Source organism: Oryzias latipes, chromosome 6 (genome assembly GCF_002234675.1).
Source record: "Oryzias latipes chromosome 6, ASM223467v1".
NCBI lineage: Eukaryota > Metazoa > Chordata > Actinopteri > Beloniformes > Adrianichthyidae > Oryzias > Oryzias latipes.
Window position 1 is genome coordinate 23,791,734 of NC_019864.2, and position 27,092 is coordinate 23,818,825.

The following is a 27,092-nucleotide window of genomic DNA, read 5'->3' on the forward strand; positions in this document are numbered from 1 at the left end:
AATTTTCCTCCGCCATTTCCTTTTGCTCTTTCACAAGGAAGAAGTGTGGTTATGCAATAGCTTAAGTAGCCTTGGGAGAAACTGTCCCATTTAGAAGAGTTTCATAAACGGCAGTTTAAAACATGCAATTTAGTGAGGTTTTCAGACAGCTTTTGGGTGAGTTCATTAAGCAACTGAGATTTCAAAAACAATTCAACTCCAAAAAACAGAATAAAGCCAATGACAAAGGTGAAAAACTATTGAGAAGCAAAAGGCCTCAACTTTACTTGTACTGTTATTATATATAAATATTTTGGCAATGATACTCAGAGCTAAATGCTAAAACAACTATGTCAAGATAACTGTTAAAGCAATAGATGAGGGAACTTAAATGACTAAAGACTTAATTCATTCATAATAGCGCAATAATATTAGCAGGACCGTATTTTTGCTGGAGTAAAAGTTTTAATTTTCTTTCATAGTTTAGCCAGTACTGCCACTTATACTCAGGAATTACTTAGTATACATGTTTTTTTCCTTCTTTATTATACACTTTTTTGCTTCCTATGACTTTTACTATAGAAAATACGGTATATGCTAGCAATGCTAAATCTGCAAGATATGCTGAAGATACAGTTCCAGATGTATTAAAAATAAATACACAGGTTACTGTCTTGAGTTGAAATGAAACTCAAGACAGTTGAAATGAAATGAAAAACAGACCCAACACTTCCAAATTAAAAGCAGCTAGAGGATGAGAATAAACTTGTGCCTGTACATAGCTTTAACTTGTCATAGTTAAAACAGCTCATCGCGTAACCCTTGCACACCCGCATTCACATGCAGAGGCAGGCGGGGTTCCAGAAATAACTGGTTCTACTGGAGAGCAGCAGATATGATGAGTGCACTGTATCGTAACAGACTCATGGTTTGCATGGAAGAGAAACTATAATGCCAGATTACTGATTATAAACTGCAACTAGGAGGGTTCATTAAATATTCCCACCACTCTCTGTCCAACCACCCATTAAACAAATGGCTGTTGATGTGACCTTGCTTGGAACAAGACAGGTGATCCATGATGGTCATCCGACCAGAAATGGCTCCACTATACACCATTGCTGTCTGTCTGCACATGCAAAACATGCATGAACAAATCGATTCATCTGCTTTGCTACAGAAAAATGTAAAATCTTTACAAAGATCCAATAACATTAAATCAAGTTTGTAAAAAAACAAAAGAAAAAAAGACAGGGCTCAGGCCAGCTTAACTCAACCAAAAGGTGAAACAACCTGCACATTTACACTACTAGAGAGCATGAGATGTTTGTGTGAGATGGAGAAAATAATCCAGCCATTACTTTAATCATCTCAGGTAGTAATGTATACGTCATTCCCAGGTGTGTCCGAAGAAAGTTTGAAAAATAATGTGAAAAATCCAGAGTGAGTTGGCCGTGTTAATTACATTTTAATCATTATCATTTTAGTAAAGCCCATCAGCCGTCATTATTCTCTAACTGCAGGCTTTCAAGTACGTATACGTCCATTTAAATAGTACTTGGCTGTTTTGATTGTCCCTCCTCACTGCTGGGTTAAAATGTACTGCCAGCTGAGGAAATCTCACTTTTCTTAACATTAATTTTTCTAGCGTAAAAAGTAAAAAAATTATAAGTAAAATGTTTTTTTTAAACAGTTACTTATCATTTTGTTGTCTTAAGTGACCAGTTTAGGAGTGCAAAATGTTTTCCTCTCTGGGATAATGAAACGGTAAAACAGCAAACAGGAATCCTCAATGCAAAAAACATACAACTGGATGCATGTCTTTATAAAAACAAACATTTTCCAGAGCGCTTAGATGTTATTTATTAAGTACGATAAACACGTGCAAGCAAACAGCACTTTTGTTCTCTGTTGTCTTATAACGTGTCCTCAGGGACTGTGACATTTAATTAGGAGAAAAAATACAAATAAGCATGCATTTAAAGAGGTGAAAAACAGAAAACGATAAAACCAAGTTAACGCTGTTTTATAAAATAAGTGAATCTCAGAAAGCTGGTTATGAGTGTAATCACATCAGGCAACCCTTGCCTTTGTCAATTACAGAGACCCAAAAGTATTCAGCTCGTATGGCTGCTGCAATTGATTTGTTTCATAAAACTTGTTTACAGACGTGAACTAGCACCATGTTGAGCGGACTTTAGTTGGATGAATGTGTGGAAAGACCCACTCCAGTCATCTTTTTATCTATTCTTAAAGAGTTTCCAGCACTCTTTAATTATGAATATGCGTTTTTTTAACCCACGTCAAACACCTGTGTTTCCTCAGCACGGGTTCATCAGAAATTTGGATCAGAGTTGTTGGCGGAACCATTGGTGAGAGGTAAGCCTTCACTCATTTCCCATCATCCCTTTGTTTAAATGCTCTCCTGCTAGCATACAGCCCCTCACAACCCCAAGCTAACATTAGCAGTCCAACAAAAACGACAAGCAATAATGCAGCTGTCCGGCCGTACAGCTTTGAGCCGGATGCCAGCTCAGACGAGGAAATTAAAGACAAATATGGATCCATTTGTCCACAAGTGGATGCATAGGAATAAAAAGAAGGTAGCAGTTTGGCCTATTGATTGTAGTTTGTACGTAAGAACTATAAGCTTTTTCAAACTGCATTTTTTTATCCCGATTCACAATGTTTTAAAGCAATACTCAAAAACGCAGTTTTAACTTTTTTTTTTGTCCTCTATCCTTAGGAAAATGCCAAAGGAACATGTTAAGAACACCAAAAGCACAGTTTGTATTAGAGTGGGTCTTTAAGGTGGAAGAGTCTGATTCTCTAATGCTACGACATGAATAAAGTAGAACTCTGTGTTGCATATTCAACCCGGTTTAACGTCAACTTGCAGAATAAACCAAACTGCACTGTGCTTTATACAAGACAGACTACTGTGGAAAACATAAAACATGCATTTAGTTATAAAAAGACACAACCAACAAAAATGGCCAAAATCTACTGTTTTTGGAGTGTGAAACAGTGGCACCCAGGCTGGGATGATTCAGGAGAGGGGGAAGTCAGACCAGGTAAGTAGTTGTATTCTACAATAGTTCAGTCTGGATTACCTGGCGTCAACAGTAGTCAGTTAAGAAAGACCAAAAGTCTGTTAGACCATCTGTAAAAATATATCTCAACATTTTTAAAACACGTTTATGTTTTAATCTAGTGAAACTAAGAAAACCGTAAAGCAACACCTGTGCTACAAAGAAATGACACCCTAGTAAAGCAAACTTTACAATAGCGGGCAGATGGCAGCTCTTTTCTTTTACCTGATCTGTATGACTGAATTATTTAAATTGTTCAATGCTCCATTTTCAACATGGGTACTCCTATGTCATTGGCTCCTGGAGAATGGAGTAGTTATCTCACTAAGCCCTGCTGTGTCATGCTTCCATGGCAACACTACGTTATATCATGACAAGCACCAAAGCTTTTGAAACAGGGTTACATCATAATTCAAGTCATTAAAGATCTTCTCCTGAATTTGTAAAGTAAGAATAAAATATAGAAAACAAGGGAAAAAACATTTCATTTGTGAAGAAAGCTTATAAAATATTGCTCAGAATAAAGATGCAAATTTTCAGGGTTTTAAGGGTTGTATTCTTTTTTAAGCACCTCTGCCCCAGCAGAGTGGCTGGACACATGTTATCCAGTTAATCAAGAGTTATAAAATCTTAAAAACAATTAGGGCAGTGGTCCTTGTGGATGAGATTTGTTTAGTAAATGGCATAAATAGAACAGTTTTTAATTCCTTCATGTTATACATATGTATATGTCTTTCAACTTAAAACGTTTGTTTGTATATATGTCGATTATCAGTTTTTGAAACAACACTTTACTTTACTTTATAGATAAGAAGACGTGCCGTGTGTTCTTTAATTCAGAGGATGTTAGCAGCTGCAGTGATGAGGAGACGTCCAGTATGAAGGTACACTAAGCGCTAAGTGTTTATGACACATAGATTGTCAGGAAAACAGTGCGAGAAGTAATGTGTATCACGTTAAAAGTTACTTTAATGCACATCATTCGTCCGATCATGTTAAGGAAACTACGAGGTAGCTTTCAAGATGGTGCCACAACAGCGCTGGGCGTGTGCAGCGTAACAAGACACGGAAAAGCAAGTAAGAAGCGTTTTCAGCGGTGTTAAACGTTTTCTAACGAGTAAACAGTTGGACACTTTCTTTCTGATAACAGGGCAATGGTTGCTTTACATTTGTCCTTGGGTCATGGGTTGCTACATTCCTAATTTGTTTCCATCACGTGACCACCGGCTACGGTGGCTGTTTGGATTGGTTATTCCACTCAGAGGATGGAACATATTCAGACAGAATTTGAGAGCGAACCGAAGCTCAGTCCGACTGGAAACATACCGAGACCACCTCCAAAGATGGGTCCGAGAGCAGTCCCTGGTCCCGGACCAGGGATTGCTTGGGTGTATTGAGACTAATAATCGGAAGATAATCGGAAGAAAACAAACTCTGTTTCACTTTAAGAGAAACAAACGTGTTCAGTCTGAAGAGTTCTATCATTAGTGGCGTCTGTGTTCCTGTGAAGCCTCACTATGGCAACAGTCCACCGCAAACTATGTATGCAACATATTATGCAATGTACTCAAAGGAGATAAGGAGGCAGTGTATCTTGCAAATGACTCTTCTATCAGCAAATATTCAAATACTCCAAGACTGCAAAAAAAATACTAAAATGGAACAGTCTTTAACTGAAACGAGTTACAGACTGAAAAAGTGACCAAAATAAACCAAATTGAACAATTTAAGGAGGATAGTCTTAATATGGAGGTTTATATTCCCATAACATGTGACATTATAGCTCATCATAAGTACATTTTAATGCAGATATGCCTGCACTTACAGCTTGTAGAATGGTCTTCAGAAGCAACTATTTAAAGTCATTTATCTTCTTTAAGACTGTGGTGTCTGCTGAGGAATTTAAAGCACTAGTTCTGCAAAGATGCCTTCACTCTTTATCTTTGTAAGCATTCATTAATGCCAAGCTTTTCAAAGGTCCTGACACAACATTCCAATCAGCTTGAGGTTTGAACTTTGACCAATGCTTGTGTTTTCCTCTTTTCTGAAGTTCTGTGGCACGTTTGCTGCAGTTTTGTTTAACCTTGACAACATTTTTTGTTACTAAATTCAATGTCATCAAAACAAACTAGAGAATACTTTGGTCTGTGAAAATTGTTTGGTCAATTTTTAATTTAGAATTTGATGAAATTAACTGTGCATAAAATCCAACATTATTAGAGGACTTTTTTATTTAAATTGTATTTTTCAAACATATTCCTTATCACCCCATTTTGGTTTAAAGAAAATATTTTTCATGCTGGCAATTTTCACTAACTCAGAAATTCATGTTGGTGCTGCTCCTCAGCTAAGGTAATGGAATAATGTTTACCAAGACAACGTCTGCAAAAAAAAAAAAAAAAAAAAAAAAATTCAGTTATGGGTGTTTTTGCAGATTTTCTGACCACTGATCCAGAACAAAAAACACCCTTTTGGGAACATTTGTTTTGTAAGACTTGCAGATTTGTTGAATCATCTCCACTTGTGATTTTTCTTTTACAGCCAACATGTTGACATTTGTTGGTCTAACAGGTCACAGCTAAAACAGCCATAAAGTCAAAATAGAATTACGTCAGGGAGACAATTGACAGAAATGTTCATATCAGCCATTCTTGTGCCAAAATTAAGTGTGTTACTGAGAATCCTAACTTTGAACCTTTTAAGTCTTCTTTTTTTTTGTGGAATTTTTATAATCATATTGTCAGGTAGAATTTTCAAACCTTGATGGTGAGAGTGTGGTTTTTCAAAAACTAGATTTGCAAAACAGAACAGAGTAAAAATCATGCTGTCATTTTGTTAAACTTGAATGCAGATAACTTTTCAAAACAGCTTGAACAGAACAGACTAAGTAAACATCACAACTGCATCTACTGCATTCCAAACAGCTGGGAAACTGAGGTGAACCGTCCATCAAGTTAAAAAACAAACTTTACCAGAGGTGTCAGACTCCAGGCCCCGAGGGCCAGCATCCTGCTATCATATTATTGGACAAATCTTTACTTTTGGTCTAAAGGCAAAAAGAAACCAGCAAATGTCAGCTAATCTATAGTTAAAAACCCAAGTGTGCAATGTTTAAGCTGTTGCACAAACTCAGCTCTGCATTAGAACACACCCAGCCACACACAGGAATGTCTGAATGTTTTTTCCTGGATCTAAAAGTGGGTTTTTACACACCACATTCTTTCCAAACCTCTTGTGTCCTGAGTGACCTCCCTGAAATCCTGCGCCAGCCCAATTTTAATTGCAGCAGGACCTCGGTGTCGCCCGCACAGTTTGAAAACAAAGCACATAAGCAAAAATACGCACTCACACTCAAAACCGTTGCAACCGCAGCAAACGCAAACAAATCCTTCAAGTTACGTAAGAGCTATGACTACACACTCTAGCCGTCCTCTTACAAAGGAGCAAAGAAAAAAGTAGCTAGCCTAAACTAAAATAAGGAAGTTGCTTGCGACTATCAGAGGTCTATTCTCTCTTACACAAGCATATCAGCTACTGCTGTTGAGGACGCTGTACATTACATGTTCTTATTTTTGCACCACAAAAAATATAGATATGGAAGCATGTCAAAGATATTTCTTTCTCACACCAGAACTGTACAGAGCAGAAGGGCAGATTTTGGCAGAGAACTAGATCCTCAAATACTGCGAATACAAGAGGAGCGCTTAAAGGATTAACCAATGTCCACAGTTTGCCATAGCTGCCCTGAACCAGCTATGGCAAGCGCACAAGAGGAGCTGCCAGGTCGTCATCATGTGGTTAAACAAGCGGAAATTTTTTTCCTTTTTACAATTCATCCCATCATCAAAACAGACGCAACTGAATTGCTAATCTGCCTGAAATTAGTCACCAAAAATTACCTGTATGAAATGTAAGTTTGTAAGCAGATTTTTTTAATCTCAAGTTTCTTTAAACTGACTTGTGCTTTTTCATAACAAGGTTTTTAACTTTTAATTTTCAAAGTAATTGAATTCTTCTACTAAAGTTTGTTTCAGGAAATTCTCAGGTCCCTCCTTGCCCTGCCCTACCTTTGGACAGACACCAAATATTTCACATTGTAGTTCCTCTGCACTTTTAGAAGAGCAGCTGAAGTTAAGGCGCGACACAGAGGACACCACATGCTTATGTAGCCAGACATGCAACGCAAAAAAGACAATATTAGCAGAAAAACACGACGCAGCAAAGCTGAGAGATAAACCAAGAACTCAGATGCATACTGAGAAACTTCCAATGAAAGTACAAAGGTTAATCTGTGTATTTCACATTACATAACAACAAAGACAGCCTCAATGCACAAGGCTCAGACAAGACTTTACAAAGCTGTGTGGGAACCCGGCACATAAACATTCAACACCCCTGGGACTGAGCTGTATCACGATGCTGGAAGATGATGATAAGAAATGACATATCTGAGACTCTTAAATATATTCTAATGTGCAAGTCTTAAGTGGGATGTTTATTTTCTATTTTCTGACAGCAAGTTAATTCATTTGAGGTTTGAATTAGTAAATCTGGTCGGTAATGAACTTGATTTCCCTCATCTGTGCATCATTTTTAATGTACTATGAGGGCAGCATAATGACTATCTTAGCAAATAGATTATTCGTTATCAAATAAAGATTAATAATCAACATCACCAAATTAAAAAGTCCATTTTCAACTCAAAAAAGTTATCCTCAACTTCTACTGAGTTTTGGACCCAGTTTTAAAACATGAATTATGAAGATTATCCCCTTGAGTTTGAGCATAATAAACTATGAGCATTATGAAATAAATGAAGGAAGCCCGGTTTTTTGTAAAAGAAACAACATTTTCCCCATTTTAGCTAAAGTTCACCGTTTGCACTGACAAAAAAAACAAAGCGATTGTTATGCAAGTCTAAACCCAGTCTTGTGAAGTGGTAACTACTGATGATATAAGTAGATGGGAGATCGTTTGGAATTATTGGAATGAAAGGGTCCATACCTGTAGTATCTGGACTGCAGGTAGGTAGAGCAGACAGCCTTGGACACATGGCTTGCTGAGCCAAAGTCAATGACTTTCACTCTGTAAGGCTGCCTGGAGGGGTCCACCAGCATGATGTTTTCAGGCTTCAAGTCAGCGTGGATTAAGCCCAAGGACTTCAGCTTCTTCAGAGCAGTTGCCACCTGGAAAAATTAAACAAAGATAAAAATACGGGTTTTCTGAGACTTTGTCGTTCTGATTCTAAAATTAGGTCATTTGGGAGTATTTATGTTCCTATCAAATGGAATGCATTCTCAGCTTTCTCTGCGTAAATAGTGTAGCTAAAGACACCACTTTACCTGCTGCAGTATGGGTCGGATGACTTTGAGTGGCAGTGGGCTGAACTTATTCTGTTTTAAAAAGTCGTAAAGGTTTTGCTCTAGCATCTCAAACACCAAGCAGGTGTGGCTGCGGTGCTGGAAGCACTCCAGGGCACGCACCACGTTGTGTTCCTCTGCATTTTCACTGCTCAGTCGGGCCAGGATCTCCACCTGAAGAAGGTTTAAAAACAGGATGGGCAACAGGTAGAGGTAGAAAGATTTCACCATTTCTGAGACTCTTTGGAAACACAGTAATGGATGTTACTGTGTGCCAATGTGACACAGAATAAAGTCCAGGGCATCATATTTGCAAGTTTTGGAGGTGTTTTGTAACATTAGAGAACACATTAAATGTATTTTTTTACCGCTTTCACAAATGCTCACCTCAATCTGACCCTGGCGTGCATATGATGGGTGGTTCTTGAGTATTTTGACAGCCACCACATCGTTTGTTCCCCTCTTCCAGCACTTCACCACCTGACCGAAGGTGCCGCGACCTAAAAACTCCAGGACCTCATAGCTGTTCTTCAAGGAGCACAGGACCTCGTGCTGAACTAACTGATAATCACCATCTCCCGATCCAGTTCTAGTCACCGCAGCGCTCGCCACAACCTCACTGCCGCCGTCAGTCGCATCCACACCATTTCCTGCCGCCGCCTCGACAACGTTTTGTTGAGAAGGCAGTGTCCCTCCACTACCTACTCGGACAGTGTCTGCATTGTTCTCAGTGCTGGTCTGCAACATGGTCACAGGGGGAGGAAGTGATGGTAGAGCAGATATCTCCTCCACTATCTGCATGGCTTTGACACGACGGGTCTCCTGCTGTTGTTCCCCACTTTCACCCGTCTTCTGTTCACATATCTGAGTGGCACCTGTATCCGCGCAGTTGAAAAATCCTCCTCTCTGTTGTATTCTTCTGCTTTTGATCTCGTCCTCCTCTGCTTTTGCGCAGGCCTCCCTCAATAAGCCACAGTCCGGGCCTCCTCCCGATGAAGTCCCACCACTGTCTCTCACTTCCTGTATGCCTCTGCTCTGCTCAAAACACTGTTGATGCTGGATCCCACGTGGTCCTTCTCTCAGATTCTCCCAGCTGCCTCTTCCCTGTATTCCTGCAGTTTGCAGAGCCCACTGCTCAGATTCACTAAACTGCAGTCCCTGATGCAGTCTTCCTAAATCAGCACCAGTTGAGGATGGGAGAACATTGTTGGGATATGCAATGCCGTAGTTGACTCCAATCACATAAGTCTTGGGTGGGGGTCGGTGCTGAAAGGCTCTGCTGGTGTTATTACTGCGGTGGACTTCACCTTTGTGTCTGCTGGTACCACAGCTGCTGGTTCCTAAGGCACTTGTTTGAGCTGAGTGCAGATGAGATGGATAAACCAAAACTTGTGAGGCCATACCTTTAAATAAAAAAAATAAAAAAAGAAGGGCCGTGTTAGAAGTTTAACCACAACAGAACACACATACCACTTTCCTTTGAAGTTTGGGAATTTCTCAAACTTATCCCCATGTACAGGCATGTTCTGTTTAATTGAAAGCAAAAATATTTTGAAGTCCCTTAAGAGAAAACATTGAAATTTCAAAATTATAACTAAGCTTAAACACTTGTGGTTTAACCAAAAAAAAAAGAAATGGAGAAACTTTCTTTTTAATATCCCCAAAAAGGAATCTCTGTTCAGATAAACAGCGTCATAAAAGTCACCACAACAGACGAATCGTAACCATCGGTGTCACCCTTACTGGAAATAGGAACTTGTCTATTGCAATGTGAGATGGGGAAAACCCAAATGATCTCTGGTTGGTTTGTGCGTGCTACACTGGAGGCTCAATTTCACAAAAAGTACAACCAGGGTGAAAAAAATCCACACAAAGCACAACCAGGAAGAAAAATAAAACCCAGAAAAGAAGACAATAAACTTTAAAATGAAGTGATTGTTCTTTACCAGAGCAGAAAATACACCTATGACACGGAAATGACTGCTTACTAATCTCATTAGGTAATTGGAGCTTTATTCTGTAGGGAATGAGGCTGTAAGAAGTAGCGGTGCTTAGGTTATGGGGCTGTCACAACAACCAAAATGCAGTTTTCTGTCTTAATATGTATAAAAAGGGAACCCTAGGGCTGCCCATCTGCACCTGGGGAACCATTTGTGCTCACATTTGCACAAATAGTTTGGCTGACTGAATGAAATGTTTCGCCTCTGTTAGCCTGAATGCATAAATATGCGTGTGTAAACGGTAGTTGTAATGTCTAAATATTTATATGTGAAGATTTTTTGGAGCTAACAGGTATGTTTATAAAAATTTGAATGTGTGTGTGGACAGGCCCCGCCCCTTTTAGATTTATTCTACATCTACACCTGACAGTAATGGTTATAAACACCCAGCAAATTGTTGCTTTATGATGCTTTAATATTTAATTTATATAAATAAAGCTTAGTCTAAATTACAAAAGGGGTTCATTCAAATATACACCTTGTGTGTCAGAAGATTCCTAATCCCATGATGTAACAGTACAATACGTTTGACCCAAGAGGCCTTCAGCTTGCATCTGTTTGCTCAGCTGCTGGACAGAAAAAATGTATAAAAGGGAAATTTCAGAAATGAAACGCTTAAAGTTCCACAAAGGAAACTGGGAAGTGAAAAACTGAAGTTTGGACATTTAATAAAGATTTCATAGACATAATCTGCACTTTAGCAGCAGTTAGTAGTCTTTACTATTTGATGCAGAAGATTCACATAACTCTTGACAAAAGGGGAGATCAAAAAAGGAACCGCCATTATGGCTACTTTGTATAAGCAGGTTTCCCTAGATAACACTTAAATAAGAGCAGACTATCAGCTTTATACTGTTCAAGCCTGCAATCTAAGCAACCAAAAGACTGAAAAATTATTCTGATAAGTTAACACAATTTATCGAGTGCAAGACGTGAAGCTTGTGACTTGCTCACAATGAATTGATTCAAAACTCCATCCAGCTCAATTGAAAGTACAGGGAGTCAGCGAGAGTTCAAATAAAATTGATTCACGCATGAAAGCTTTCCTTTTTTTATTAATTTTGATAAGGATTACAGCTTTGTTTATTCTACATTTATTTTATTTGAATTAAATTGATTCTAAATTAAATTTGTGATCTATTTTTCTATAGCAAGTATTGCCCATTTTTGCATCATGGACACTGTTTTTTTTTCCAAAATCTTTTCTCTATTAAGGCTGTTAAATGTCAAAGTAAAGGTTTTTTCTTTATTTCAAATTTACATATAGCCACAAAAAGCTTATTAACTATGTGGAGTTCAATACGCAGGTGCTTTTTTTAAGTAAATATAAAATACATGAAATAAAAAACGACTTTTTGACAATATACCCAGGGCTCTGCAGTGCTTAAACACTTGCACAAGTGGACTAATTTCTTAAAGGTGCGAACATTAAAATTCTTCTGGTTGCACCAGTGCGCCCACCGTGTGACTATGTTTCCCTGTGGTTCAACAACAGACACACATTATGCCCACATACTGGTCTAAGCCAATCAGATAGCGAAAGGTGCGACCCCACCTCTGACTGGCCAGGTTCCAGATATTCCTGTGTGTGTGCGGTCCCAATTTGCAAAGACCAAAGGGTGAGTAAGCCAGGCACGGCCGATAAGCAGAGTGGATGGTGAGACCACATTATGAGAAAGATTGTCAAATTTTCGTGAAGGCAATCATTTTTGCTTTTTTGTAGGTTTAGCATGTTGTTTACAGGCACTAATTACTTGTGTTGGGGCTCATTTTACTAATAATCCTTTTCTGGATTTTATTTACATTCTGTTTCTCACAGGTGAAGTGCATAAGTGCATCTATGATAAACATTGCGGTCCTCACATCTTTTTAAGTGAGTCAACATGTTGAATTGGTGACCGCCAAATACTTTTTTTGCCTCGTTGCATTTAAGTGAATGAGAAAATGTTCAAAACAAACTTGTTTTTTCCTCCCTCAAATGAGTGTTTGTTTGCTTTTGCCAAACACAGAAACTGGTTCAGTTAAGTAAGACAGACAGCTTTTATTAATAGAACAACCAAACCAGTGCATTGTACGGTAAATTTAGGTTTGGTGACATTTGTGTTTTTGACAGCACATAGAAAAGCCGTTGAAAAATAAAGAGAGAAAAGAATGAAGACACTAAGAATGCAATTAGAGGGTTTGGAAAATGTAATGTATAATGGAATAAATGCCTTTGCCTTATTTTACTGACATAATATAATTTATAGCTATTTGTTTTAACCCAAATTTCAGTGCAGCGAGACAAATTTAAACTAAAGAAAAATTAATGCTTGTGAGTCAGGTAATTAAACCAAAATCTAACTTTTTGCTAATAATTTAGTAAACTATATGGAAGAATTGTGGTTTAATGTCACAAATAATCTTTGGTATATACATGAGAAACCTTCAGAACCAAAAGTGGCCTTGCAAAACTGTTGTCTCTAATGCAATGTGTGCAACTTAAAAAAATATTAGGTGCACCAGTGAAACCAGTATAATAAGTTAGGCTGACATGCACCGTTTTCCAGTACATTACAACCTTAACCAGCATTCCTCTGATAGCAACTATCTTTAATGCCACAACAACAGGCAGAGAAAGTTTAGAGATCACACTTTCTGGAGCTTCTAGAGCCAAAGGGTGCTGCTTTTTTGAATTTGCAGTAAGAATTTATTGTTTCCAGCTTTCAAACTTGACTCAATGTCGAAAGCATTCGCACAGTTGTGGATTACGTACCAAATTCAGTTCAACATTAATAAGAAAAGGCTTGACACACAGGCTCAGACAGGCAAAGACGGGTGTGACTACAAGCCAGTATGATGAGAAACAACCTTTTTGTTTTGCGTTTTTTTTTTTAAACTAAGGCAGGCATTGAGATTTTAGAAACAGTAAACTTTAGATTATTACAAAATAAAATACAGAGATAAAGTTAGGAGGAAGCACTACGAAAGGTATAGTCACAACTATTAAAAGCTCTAATTATAATTCTAACAGCAGGTCGACTATGCATCTACAGCAGTAAATACAGATCGAGCTAGACACAGAAATTCCCTTAAATCCAATAATCACAGATGATGATGATGATAGCTGTAAAAGAAAAATGTCTGACAACGTAGCAAATGAGCAGCCATCATATAGTTATAGTATAAATGTCATCTTGGCTATGTCTATGGTCCAATGTCAGCTATTTCCTAAAGTAGATACCCCACTGAGAATCCACATAAAGCCTAAATTAGAGATCTACCCCAAACATACTTGCGTATCCCTGTCTGTAATAACCTGGTAATGTTTTTTTTAATTACTGCATTCTGTACTAGTGGTTGATTTAAATGACAGTTAACACGTGAAAGCTAGAGGGAAGGGTGGAGTGCGCGTGTGCGTGAATGAGTGTGTGTGCGTGTCTCTACGTGTAAGTTTGGGGGATGGGTACCACCGAGCCAGACACCTGTTGAAGCCAATGTTGTGACAGACACCTCAACAATGGTTGTGTTGTGCCGTTTGGGATAAGCTAATAAAGTTTACCTCTACAAACAAACTCAACAGTGTTAGCTGGTAGAAAGTATCGGAGTGTAGTTTTATAAAACAGCTCGGCACAAATGTTATTTATCCTGATCAGTGCGGGGATTTCTAGCATAATTGAAAGTAACATATCAAAGTTAACTAAAACAGTTCAGTTTTTTTTTTTTTACAGAGGAACCATTACAGTTCTTTATAAAAAACAAACTAAAGTTAGCAAACAAGCTAGCTCCAGGCGAAGTCCACCCAGCCGCGAGACGAACGGACGGACAGACGATAGCACAAAAATCTTCCTCGTGAGCCAAAACTGTCGGATTAATCACATACCTTCAGTAGGACCAGTAAATCGCACCCCCCAAATCGTGAAAGACCGGAACAACGAGGACCTGCACCACAGTCGAACCCTTCAACGGTGCTGCAGTTGCTGCCATCTTGTTCAACGACGAGGACAGACCGAGCGACTTTTCGCACATTGAAGCTCTCGATTTCAACAACAAGCACAAATATTACGAAAACCAGTTGTGGCCCATGGTTTCTGCAGCCGTCCCGGGCGCCCACAAACGCGACTCTTGTGCCTAGTTGACACGGGGATCCGTGTTTGGAAACTTTTGCATGTTAATGCGCCTCGTCCTGACGACGCGAGCTGCTAGAGGCTAGCTGTTGCTGCTGTTGGGTAGCTTGTTGCTTCTCCGCATGTGTGGAATGTTGGAGGGGGCGGAGCTAAGCGCCCGTCCAAAATGTCACTGTGACGACTCAGGAAAAACATTTGACTGCCCTGTTGTTGTTTACCATTTTCACCAACTGCACACATGTGTTAAAGACTACAAATACCACCCAGTAGGGGTTTTTCTCCACGACTCTGCCTTTGATATAAAAAAATATATATTTTTATCTCCCATTTCAACTTTAAATAATTTTATTTACATTTCTCCTGTGGTAATTTTTTTAAATATATGGTTTAATTAGATTTTATGATGTAAATCAAAACAACTACTTACTTACTTACTTTGAATTTCTTTCTTGTTCCAATAAATTCAAAGGTGCAGGATTCTTTATTATTACATTTGTTCATTTTTTTTTTTTGGTCATTATTTATTTATTAGCAATATTTCTGCATGATTAAAAAGCCTTTTTTGTATACTGATTTTCTCATTTCCCATATTTGGCATATTTTCTTTGCCTGTGTATTCTTTTTCATTTAAGCTTTAATATGAAACTCAAAATTGATATGAACTTTCACTCTTCTTATGAACATGCAGACTTTTTCCTCATTTTCTATAAAAATAAACTTGTAATTTGAGAACAACAATGCAAAAACAAAGGAATTCTTAGAGTTAAAGCAATAACCTTTTAAAATATTTTTTTTTTTCATTTTTCCCCTCAATGAATAGTCAGTAGTCAGAATTAGTCCTCTTTTTTTTTTTTTTTTAGAAAGAAAAGTCAGCGTTCTGATGTTCGACGTTTGAAACAAAAAATCTTTACTTTTTTAATTGAGTGGTTTAAAGCAGCTTTTTAAAAAGTTTCTAGGTTTAGCTTACCAGTATATTGGTGTGTTTGAGCAGCTTGAGCAAGAACAGTGAAGTCAGCAGGAACAAATAAGCTCAGGTATTTGTCAAGACATGTAGTTGAGTTTAGACAATTTGCAACTAAACAAAAATATTTCAAAAAGAAGTACCGGTAGCTGAAAAGGTAAAGCATTTTACCTTTAATTGTGAATTTACTTAAAACTTTCCTGTATAATTATGTTTTCAAACTCCAAGTAGTGAAAGAAAAAGCAGAATTAGGATTCTTAAGTTTATTCCACAATTTTGTAATGTATTTCTGATTCCATCCTGGTTTTTTTTGTTTTTTTAGATCTCTTTGCATCTTGTTGGTCATTTAAAAGATTTTTACAGAACAAGTCCAAAAGAAATTAAAATTTGATCAGGGAAAAAAACAAAACCCTTTTTCATTTTAAAATCAGTTTTATTAAAGTCTGCACATTGTTTTTATTTTTTTTAAGTATAGACAGTGATGTTTGTAAAATGGTGAAGTGATATGTAAAAGTCACCAAAGTGTTTGTCTTGTATCTTAAAAGACTTTACCTTACCGACATTCATCAAAGCGTTTTGCTACGTGTCTTCAGTGCATGTGACTGCCTGCTTCAGCTTCTTCATTACAATAACGAGGAAACCACAGTTAGAGCATAGTGCATTTGGCAACAGCAGCCACAGAGCTCACAGATGCAACTTCTCTATTTCCACAAAACATTTATCAGATTACTTATTCAGCCTCTGCAAGAGCAAAAAAACATTTGCAATGTTGCAAATGCACACTGGGGTTTCAGTTCTTTACCTTCTTGTGCTAGAATTTTTTTGTATTCCTTTTTTCTTAAATTGCTCTGATGCACAGCAGCAGGAAGAAAAAAAACCAAGTGCAAATAAAACAAAACATGAGAAAACAAGTGAGATCTCACATCTTGAATATAAGATATTAAACAACAAAGAACATAATCTAATTTTCTTTGGACAAATAAAGAAAATATATTGAAAAGAGACGGAGTGGTTGAGAAACACAAATCTTATAAATAGAGCCCCGTTTTACTCGCTCTTTAACAGGACTTTGATGTCTGTGGAGAATATTTTACCTAAATCTACTTAGATTTATACTTAAAGCTTGTGATGTTTTATTATTCTTCGATTTCCAAATTTAATTTGTTCCACAGTGTCTCTCCACAGCATGAAACAGTAAATCTTTGAGGAATTTCTCATTCCTCAGATTAAAGTTGAGTTCCCCTCAGAAATTCTAACCTCTCTCACAAACCTTTTAATGTAGGATCTCTGCTGAAAAAAAAAACACGTTTGGCTTTGGAGATTTTACAACCCAGGTTGAATTTCAAAAACATAAAATTTCAGTAATCAAAATGTCAAAAACCGTAGATTGGTATATTGCAAAATCCAACCTTTATGAAATACTCCAAAGGCTTGTTTCCATTAAATAGAAACTGGTTTGAATGAGCTTTTATCACCCAATAAAATCAAAGAACAATACATGTAAAGCAATTTCATTTTCAAGTGACAACTAGCTTTGGCTAGAACTGATAAACTGTTGGATATTTCACAATAGAAGTGTTTTATAGGATTTTCAGCAAACTTTCCCATTAACTTGATCTTTCGTCCTTCTAACTTTTTCTTCTTGAATTCAATAACACTGCAAATGTTCAAGAACTCTGTTTTTTAATCTAAAATGATTAACCCTTTTCCTCTTCATCCACCTTTTTATGCTGACAGAGTCTGATGTAATAGAGTTCCAAATGTTGTTGTAAATTCCCATCACCATCCAAAATGATCAAAACAAATGTAAGTTTTCCTGTATTTTGCACGTTATTATTGTAGATGGAAAAACAGATTGTGGAACGCCAAAAACTGATTTCAAATATCAGCAAAATTATTTCTACAAATATCCTCCACATATTTTCAATCCAATGTGGAGCAAACCTCCAACGATTACAAAATTATAGTTTTTGGAAAAGATTTTTCTTTTTTTGGAATGATGTGAAATTCTGTTTAAGGTTCACAAAATCTCCATGAGCTAACATATTGGCAATCAGAAAATTAGGAATCAAAGCTAAATACTGTAAACCGCCTTGTGCATTTTTTTTTACAGCTACTTGGAGATTTTGCTTTAAATTTAATAAAAAAATTTAACAGTGCTTTTTTAAAAATGATTCTTCAAGAGTTAAGTGTTATGGTATTTACATTTTTTAAATTCTAAACTCCATCTGTACACATTTTCATCTTTAAGCTTTGTCTCAGCCTACTGTCTAAATTGAGTACTGCATGTATGAAAATTACAACGTAAAGTCAACTATAATCATTTCCACATAATTTATTCGGGTTCAACTGACAGTCACATAAAAGAAAAAAATTATCATCAGTGTGGACTTCTAAAAATTCAGAACTAAACAATATTTAGTGTGTAAAAGAATGAAGCAGAATGACTTATGGGTAAAGCAATACTTTATTATTGTGTTTCGTTAACACCCAAAGACAAACAGCAGCTGATGTGATCAGTCAATGTGTTCATATGCAGAACAGGGAACACGACTCTGCCTGCAGGGAATGACGGGGAAAAGCGTATGACCATGTCTGAGGTTGAAAATACTAAATAGAAATGTCCTCCTCTTAGCGTAGTTTCAGTCACAAACCATCAAGAAAATAAGTTAACAAAAGGTAAAAACAATCCAAAAATCGCAACAGTTTATGTCATTCGATATTCTTTCTTATTTCCCTTAAGATTCACAGGTCTGTTGATCTTAGAACAATGTCAAACAGTCTATTTTCAGTTTCATAAAACTCTTGCTTGACTTCTTTGTCTTTGACATCCTCTGAACTCCATTTTTTTCTTCACCAGCTTTTGAAAATACCATTTGAAGTCTTGGGTTGGATCACAGGCTTTTTTTCTGTTCTGCATTCTCATCTTCTACAGAAAGTTCTCCAAAAACCTCAAGTAAGATTAAGGATTGGAGGATACACAGCACTGACCGGCACCTCTGATGCACAATGATGACCACATTTACAGAAGAAAACAATAAACACGTTCCTTTGCTCAATCTCCTGCACTTGTGCACATTAAAGGCAATGAAAACAGCACAAGCTGTGACGCTAAACTGCGCATTCGCACAACAAAGGGGATTTAAGTCCACGTAAGAATTTGGAATTCTTTCTTTGAAACATTTATCTTTTTGGTTAACCTTTAAAATCCGACTGTTAGAACATTTTCCTCCGCAGAGCAATGATTAGATTCACGTGCCAGCTCAGATAAAGTCCCATTTTGCAAGAGAATGCCCCAACACATTAGAAAAAAGTCAAATAAGTAAAAAGTAAGCTTAATATCAACTTCGGATATGATGTGACAGATTCTCTGAGACTTTACGTTTCTACTCAGGAGTGAACGTCTTTATTCTGATGCTGTTTTTAGTGTACGACGTTTGCAGACAGATGTAAGCTCTTTAAAGACCCACTCCAATGAAAATCCTGTTTTTGGCGTTTTTAAAATGTGTTTGTAGCAATTTTCTCATGATGGAGGACATATATCAAAGAATTTAAGATTTAAACTGCATTACTGAGTATTTCTTTTCTTAAATGGAGAGGAATCATGAGCAGATGAAAAAAATGCTGTTTGAAAAAGTCTCACTGCTCCACTCCGTTTTGATGCATTCACGTGCAGACAAATAGATTTAAGTACGTCTTTGTTTTCTTTGTCTGAGCTGACATCTAGCTCGAAACTGTCCGGCTGGATAGCTCTGATATTGCTTGACATTTTTGCTGCGCCGGTAATGTTATCTTGGGGTTGTGAGAGGCTGTAAGCTAGTGGGAGAGAGTGTAAACAAAAGGGATGCTGGGATATCAACGGAGGCTTACATCTGCGCCAACTCTCCTGCTCACAACACAAATTCCTAATGAACTTCTGCTGCTCTGCAGAAAATACGTCCTAGAAAACAACTATTTTTTAAAATTTTGCCCAAAAAATGACAAAACCGTAATTAAGAGACCACTGGGAACACTTTTACAACAGATCAAAAGATGATTGGAGTGGGACTTTAAGTTTTAACTAGTACAAATACTGCTTTTAAAACACAGGTGCATTCCATGAGCAAGCTATGTTACAACAGCAAGAGGAGGCTTAAGCAGAGACTAGATCTGACACAGTCTTTAATAAACAAACACTGTGAGAAATTGTAACAGAACCAGTAGTTATTATCATTGGGTCAGTTTAAGGTGCGGATTGTGCCGTGCTGGTTTTCTTAACCGATTAGAAACACAGAAATGCTCTCACACCATCTGAGGGGTTTACGTCTCTGTGTTGAGACTCTCGCCTGGTGTCAGGATATTCTGAAGGATCTTTTGGTAAAACGGGGAGTAGACCAGTTTGTTGAAGTTGACCAGACGACTGAAACCAACTGCAAGCTTCATCAGCTCCTTGCTGACAGGAGTTAGACCTCCGGGGAGAGGAGGGGTACGATGCTGACCACACTCCAAGACGGCAAGCAAGTAGTTCTGAACCCGGGAGTCTGGAAGGACAGAGAAGTTTGTGCCGTGGAAATACAGACATAGGTATAAAGTGGATGAAGTCCGGCGGGGGCGTGCTTACCCATAAGTGCCCTGACTTTGTTGTCCGGTTGGATGACAGATAAGATTTGTCCCTTCAGACCGCTGCTGCTGTCAGCAGAGAATGGAGGGAAGCCATGCCGGCTTAAACAGGAACTCAACTCAACACACAGCTTCTCGCCGATGGTTGCAAAGGCCTCTGGTGCATTAAAGGATCTGGGAAGAGGGCAACATTAACCGTTAGAAAATATTTTAATGTCTTTAGAAGCACAAGGAGGAAATGTTAAGAGTTTTTGCATCAACTTATTCACTTGATATCCTGTCTTATTATGTCCTGGAAAGTTTCAAAGTCACACACTTTACAGTGGAGAACAGAACTATTTCATCCCTGCTGATTCTGTAGGTTTGCTCACCAAATCGACAGTCTGTCATCCTAATGGTAGGTTCATTTGAACAATGAGAGATAGCAAATCACAAAGAAACTAAGAAAATCTACTTTATAAACTTTATGTAAATGTATTTGCATTTCATGGAGTGAATTAATCCTCTAGTCAGAAAGACTTTGTGGCAAAACCATTATTAACAGCACAGAGGTCAGACGTTTCTTTTTTTTTTTTTTTATAATTTCTCAATCCTTTTGGTTTGGTGGCTGTTCCTCTGTGACTCTGAGCTTCAGCTCTCCATAGGTTTTCCACAGGATTGAGGGACCCTAATATGCTTCCTCTTCAGCCATTTCTTGGTTGCCTTGGCTGAATGTTTTGGGTCATTATCCTGTTGGAAGACCCATCCACGACCTACTTTAAGCTTTTTGGTGGAGGGAAGGAGGTGAACCATGACTCCATCCATTCTCTCATCCACACGGTGAAGTAGCCCTGTGAAAAGAAACACTCCCAAAGCATAATGTTTCTACCTCCGTGTTTGAGAGTGGGGATGGTGTTTTTGGGGTCATTGGCAGCATTTGTCTCCCTCCAAACACGATGGGTTGAGTTGAAGCCAAAGAACTCAATGTTGGTCTCATTTAACCACATCACGTCTCCCAATCACTCTCTAAACCTTGAAGGTGTTCTTTGGCAAACTTCAAGCGGGCCTGCACGTGTACCTACTTAAGCAGGGGGACTTTGAGAGAACTCTGAGATGTTAAACCGTTGCGGCATTAAGTATTATCAATGGTTTTTTCTTGGTGACTGTGGTTCCAGTTGCATTGAGATCATCAACTAACTCCTGCCGAGTTGTTTTAGGCCCATTTCTCACCGTTCTCATGATCATGGAAACCCCACCAGGTGAGATCTGGTTTGGAGTCCCAGACCTGTAGGTGGATTGATGGTCATGCTCTTGTATTTTGGTACAATTGCACCAACAGTTGTCACCTTGACCTCCAGCTCCTTGCTGATGGTTTTGTGGTCTAATCTGGTCCTGTGCAGGTCGACAATCTTCTCCTTTAAGTCCACTAAAGCTCTTTAATCTTTTCCATGTTGGAGAGTTTGGAGTCTGACTGATAAACTGAGTCTGTGGATAGGCGTCTTTGTCCAGCTGATCAGTTCAAACAGGTATATCCAGTTCAATAAGCAATTTATGCAAATAAATGTTTATACATTCTTCAATGTTACGTTCAAGTTCAATTTCTTAATTTTCTATCTCTCACTAATCAAATAAGCAGCCATTAAGATGACAGACTGTCAATTGATTTTTCAGTCATAATAATAATAATCCATTTAATTTAAAAGCGTCATTCAAGAAACTCAAGGACACCGTACAAAAACAGAGTTCAGTAAGTTAAAAAATACTCAATTAAAAACACAATAAATAATGAGTTGACACATCCAAAAGTGAAGCTCAAAGATACTGTACAAAACAGGGGTCAATAAATTCAAAAATTCATTAAAAACTGACAGAGAATCAAAAGTGAATCACAGGAAAGCAGAGTTGAACAGATGAGTTTTAAGTTTGGATTTAGAAGCTGGTAAGGAGTCTAAGTTACGGGGGTCAGGAGGGAGTTCCAGAGTTTGGGAACTAAAGGCAGGACTACCCGTGGTAACGAGACGGGCCGGAGGGACAGAAAGCTGAACAGAAGATGAGGACCGAAGAGAACGAGAGGTGCTTTTGATATGAAGTGGGTCGGTAAGATAAGGAGGAGGCTTATCTACAAAATCAGCTGGGATCAAATACTTATTTCCTCCACTGTATATTGTCTTGACTTAAATCTAGGTTTGACAGTAAAACTTCAAGCTTTTATTTGTCAGGTCTGCAAAATCCTTTTCCCCATATGAACAAAAACATGATTGAACTTTTTTGTTTTTAATGAGGAAAATCCACATCATTTTTCCATCTTTCTTAGAGTCTCATAAATAGTCTCATAAAGAACGTTCTCGAAGTTTACGATGGACATTCTGCACTTCCAAAGTCTGAGAGCACACAGCCTTCTCAGAATCTTCCCACAGAGGGTTCATTATGAAAATCAAAGCTACTCCGAATGTCAGATCACAGAAGCTTCCTAGAAAACAGTTTTGCTTTGATTTGGTCACACTTGCACTCAACAAACTCATCCATTAAGACAAATCAGCAGCTCTAATATAGCATCAAAGGGAACACATTTCTGACAAAACTATTCCTAGATCTGAGCATTGGAAAAAGATTTGTTCCTACGGCATGTGCATGTCCGCCAACATGGCCCCAACAGTGGTTTTGAGTGTCTCCATCAGTCCCGGCAGACCTGAGATGGCCTCTCCTGTCGTAGTGTAAACAATGAGCAGCACAGAGGACAACAGAACCAAGCGCTCCACCTCCTGCTGCATCTCCTGGAGCCGAACCTGATCCATCAACACTGTCTGCACACGAAATGAAGCATTTGTTTTTAGAGGAACTGAACTAAAGCCAACTGAGAGGAAGGCACAGAGAGGGCGGTCACTTTACCTCTGGGAAGGGGTCTGAAGCGTGGTCCCACTTTAGCAGGCGAAGATAAGCTCGATTATGAACGTTTATGGGTGAGGCCAACTCCGCCGCACCGCAGCCTTCCTCATCCGATTCCCTCAGGCACTTTGCAGTTTCCTCAAGCCACTTCTCAGTGTAGTCTAAAGCATCTGTGGAGAAAGAAATAGTCTTATTGCTCTTAGAAAACTGCAAACAGACGGAGATGCAAAAGAAAACATTTAAAGCAAAAGTTGGACGTTGAAGCCTAAAAAAATTAACTCATGAAAGTAATAATTAAGCAATTTCAATGCAGAATTTCACTTCATCTGGATTACTTTAAACAATCTTGCAGAAGATCCACTTTTTTATTTTGTAAAGCATTGCAAAGTTGGCAAACTCCCCACCGTTTATTTTCAGTTTGGGGGACTAGGTTTAGATGATAAAAAATGATCCAGGAACACAAAAAATGTTCTGTTCTGGTGGGTCAAGGAAGAAAGGAAAAATGTAAATATCTCTTTGTGTTTATAAAAAACCCTCAAGTGATTGTTTGATAGGAATCTATACTTGCAAATAAGAACAATAGAAATCTAAAGGCTTCATAGCCCGTAACTGAATTTAAGAAATGCCAATAGGGTCATTTATTTCAATTTTTAGCTTTTTATTTATCTTACTTTTTGGATCAAAGATGTAAATGTAAAACAACTGCATGTTTCTTTAACCTGGAATGAATCCCATGGCCCATCATTTTACAGTACAAGACAGTTCATGGTCAGTTTTTCCCACTTACTTTATTGATTTATTTGAGTTTTCTTTATTTATTTTTACTAATAAAATGAAATTTTATCTATAACAGATTATTTCTAAATGTTTCTATTAAACTATTTAGTAAGGAAAAATGACATTTTAATGTTATAATAAATAAAAAGAATACAAAATATATACATTTATCCAAATTAAAAAATTCAGTTATTTTTAACCTTGTTGCAAATGCAAACGGTTAGAATACTGACATTAAAAAAAGGTGTTTTGGTTTTATTTTGTTCCCCTAACTGATCCATTAATGGTCAAAAAACAAAATAAATTTGTTGCAATGAATCTATTTCTAAACATTTAGGCAGTCTACAAGTGGATGAAGAGTGAGGACCTGTTATTATACTTCCATGGCGTTAGTTTATGGTGCATGTCCAGCTCAACCTCAGCCGAACAGAACATATAAATAGAACACAGATTTCTCACTTGGCTGCTTCTCCAGAAACTGCTGGAATTTGTTCCTCTCGTACTCCACCGACTGCTGCATCAGATGAGGCCTGATGCTCATCAGAGCAAAGTTAGCCATGTCCACCTTCATCAGATCCAGCACAGAGAAAATGGCCCTTAGGGGAGAAATAAGACATGGGGCATTAGGCTTATTCTACAACCATTATGATGTCATTCTATGACAGGCAGACTTCTGCGCTATAATGCAAGTGAATGAAATTATAGCATCTAAAAATAGCCTAATTCCTGAGGCATGCAGAGCCAACTGCTGTCTCTGCTTACTTCAGCAGAGGAACGATTTCCGTGATCTCCTTCAGTTTGTTGACGTCCTTGTCCCTGCAGGGGGCGCAAAAGGAGCCCATCATCCCCACAATAAACTGGGACAGATGACCGATGTCAAGAGCCCCATTCTCAGCCTGCTGCTGGATCAGAGGCAGATCCAGAACTTCTTCAATGCGGGCCTGCAGGCGGCCGTGGCCGGGCAGGAGGAAAGACAGCAGCGTCTGCACGACAGAAGAAGAGGAAATGGGATAGAATCCCAAAGGATCATCTAAAAACAGAAACCGCACTTCTAAAATATCAAAAATGTTGTTATAGAGGAGTCTGTATGAACAAAAGAGTTTTATTAAGTGACAGGACTGATTCTTCACATTTATTTAGCAAGAAAATACAAATAAAGTACTTTGTAAGGTGTGCTTCCAGGCCTGGAAGTGTTTCATGTTTAGATGAACAAGAAAATGGAATCTTGCCAATTTTCAGAAAATATAAACAAAAGAACAAAACTGTAAAGACACTGGTATGAAACCCCACAAGCTTCATCACTTTAAATATGTAGCCATACCACATTCATAAAATACTACTAGATGCAATTTAAAGTATTTTTCAAATGCATATACATCTTTGGTATATTATCTATAAATATAAAACAGCCTATAACACAGAGTTAATACTAAAAATAAGTATTTCTGAGGAGATGCTTCATCGTATAGAACAAAGAACCTCTTTTATCTCTGCCAGAAGCTTGATGGCGTGTTCGTACGACGGAGGATCTTCCTTAAGCTGAGCTTCCATGCAATCCCAGAATGCTTTGTGCATGATCTCCTTTACCTGGCGCTCCAAACTGTTTAGAAGCAAAAAGCAGACAGACACCCTTGAGTTTGTAAAACAGAGTTCAATAAAAGTTGGAGAAACTCAGAACCTGACCTTCCTTCAGGAGGCTCTGCGGGTTTGATTTCAAAATCCTGGTTGACCATTATTTCGTGAGCCAGGGCCATATTGGTGACTCCCTTAGCTGTTTCCATCAGTTCCTCCACAGAGACAAACCTAGGAGGGCTTGCTGTGAGGAAAACACACATTAGTTAAGTCACAATAAAAATCTCAACACAAAACAAGGTGGAGGCCAATAATGTCAAGAATCCCTTTTTAATGGAATGTCAGGAATAGTTTCTGACCTTGAGGAGAGTTCCTCCTGTGAGGGCTTGAGGTGTTTGCTTGGACCTTCTGTCGAACAGTCTCCTCAGGAACATCTGCAGCTCTGGCATCCTTTGGCTCCTTGTGGTCTGAGTCCTTTGGCATGATGGAGTCTGCAGGACCACTGGTGACAGATAAAATTAGGTTGTTATTTTTTAACCCAGCTACTCCAGGCTAGATGTGAGTTTCTGATTGCAGCTTGGAGGAAAATCACGAGCAGGATCAATGATGTTTTTGTTGAGATGTGTGATGTCACTCTGATGTGTGTGTGTGTGTGTGTGTGGGGGGGGGGGGGGTGTACTAAAGTAAACGAAAGGAATCGAACTCAGCCTCGCGTGGTTTGTTTTTCACCATCGCCAGCAATAACCAGAGCCGCTGCGGGAGTTTACTTAAGTCTTATCTAGTATCTACAAACAGAAAAAAGATTTTCCATCAACAAAAACAGCAGAAAACAACAAAGCCGAGCGGTTGGTCCTTCAAAACTCACACCTTAGCGCGCAAATTTATGCAACAGCTTCAATTAAGATCCTCCCACTGACAAAAAGCGTCTTCTACTGCAGAAATGCTTCGGTTTTTTTTGTTCAAAACATCTTATTTTATCGGCGTCACAGACCGGTTCGGGAAACATCTTTTCCTTACCAGCTTTTCCGGTTGTGGGCGGGGCCAACATTACATCACCGACCCCACCTCCAGTGCGCAGACTCAGTTCAACTAAAGTTGCAGAAGCCACAAACATCCACCAAAATATACAAAGATGTGACTTTTTAACAGGCTAAGTAGTTCAACGCTTTGGTCAGATTAGGAAGAATTTATCATCACAAAATTGAACCTGAATATCCGAATTAACAATTTTGTTGCCATATTATATTTTCAGTTAAATAGCTTGTTCAAATTTTGTATGTTATTCAACTCTATGAATTTTGGCAACTTTCACATTCCACAGTCCACCACACATGCTCGTTTTAATTTAATTCACTTGGACTTTAAATAATATTACCATAAAACACATATGAAATCGGAACGCTGCAAGATTACTTCATCTTTTTTGCATGTACTGCAAATTTAGAATATCTTTTCAATATTTTAAAGTTCAATAACATATTTCAAAGCTTTGCACTGCTAATGTTTATTCTTAATGTGCAGATTTCACAGTATTTGTTATCTTTATCTTTTGCCTATTGTCTTGTCTGTAGTTCTAATAAAGTTTTTGTTGTCCCTTTATTGTTCAAATATAAACCTACAATAACAAATCAAACAAGCAAAAATGAATGTGAGGACAAACCAGAAATAATAATCAATTCAATTCAACTTAATTTTATTTTTTTAGCCCAAAATCACAACAACAGTCATCTCAATGGGCTTTGTGCAGATAAATGTAGGGTACAACATAAAATCAAAAGGAT

At 38.0% G+C, this 27,092-nt stretch overlaps 2 protein-coding genes across 7 annotated transcripts in view; both read right to left on the bottom strand.

Annotated features, from left to right (window-relative positions):
- Positions 1-14,725, bottom strand: part of LOC101162288 (homeodomain-interacting protein kinase 3) — a 30,799-nt gene extending 16,074 nt beyond the window's left edge. Inside the window, exons 1-4 of one of the 3 annotated variants that reach the window (XM_023955948.1) lie at positions 14,294-14,725; positions 8,819-9,834; positions 8,414-8,605; positions 8,076-8,257 (exon numbers count right to left, since the gene is read on the bottom strand). In XM_023955948.1, coding sequence (XP_023811716.1) covers positions 8,076-8,257; positions 8,414-8,605; positions 8,819-9,832 — 1,388 coding nt within the window. In that variant the 5' untranslated portion in view covers positions 9,833-9,834; positions 14,294-14,725. The remainder of the gene's footprint in view (positions 1-8,075; positions 8,258-8,413; positions 8,606-8,818; positions 9,835-14,293) is intronic. The other 2 variants (XM_023955947.1, XM_023955949.1) reach the window with 2 other exon arrangements.
- A 3,221-nt stretch (positions 14,726-17,946) lies between these two features.
- tcp11l1 (t-complex 11 like 1) lies at positions 17,947-26,377 on the bottom strand. Of its 4 annotated transcripts, none has more exons than XM_020704148.2 (10): positions 26,015-26,155; positions 25,671-25,813; positions 25,423-25,555; positions 25,219-25,339; positions 24,502-24,722; positions 24,199-24,335; positions 22,966-23,132; positions 22,699-22,880; positions 20,099-20,271; positions 17,947-20,018 (listed from the first exon to the last, which is right to left on the bottom strand). In XM_020704148.2, exons 1-10 carry the CDS (start codon positions 26,041-26,043, stop codon positions 19,798-19,800), a joined length of 1,527 nt encoding a protein of 508 aa, XP_020559807.1. In that variant the 5' UTR covers positions 26,044-26,155; the 3' UTR covers positions 17,947-19,797. The 4 variants fall into 4 exon arrangements, with proteins under 4 accessions (XP_020559807.1, XP_004069784.1, XP_020559808.1 ...); XM_004069736.4 differs by lacking the exon at positions 26,015-26,155 and adding an exon at positions 26,329-26,377 and having other exon boundaries at positions 19,682-20,018; XM_020704149.2 differs by lacking the exon at positions 26,015-26,155 and adding an exon at positions 26,303-26,318 and having other exon boundaries at positions 19,682-20,018.
- Between the last annotated feature and the right edge of the window lie 715 nt (positions 26,378-27,092).

What these genes read in the sequence shown, in the direction of transcription:
- tcp11l1 (XM_020704148.2), bottom strand. Translation starts at nt 26,043, where the DNA reads ATGGTGAAAAACAAACCACGCGAGGCTGA. An exon ending in CAGGAGGAACTCTCCTCAAG is followed by an intron (nt 25,556 to 25,670) that starts GTCAGAAACTAT and finishes TTTTCCTCACAG; the next exon opens with CAAGCCCTCCTAGGTTTGTC. An exon ending in GTTTCTGGAGAAGCAGCCAA is followed by an intron (nt 23,133 to 24,198) that starts GTGAGAAATCTG and finishes CTTTCTCCACAG; the next exon opens with ATGCTTTAGACTACACTGAG.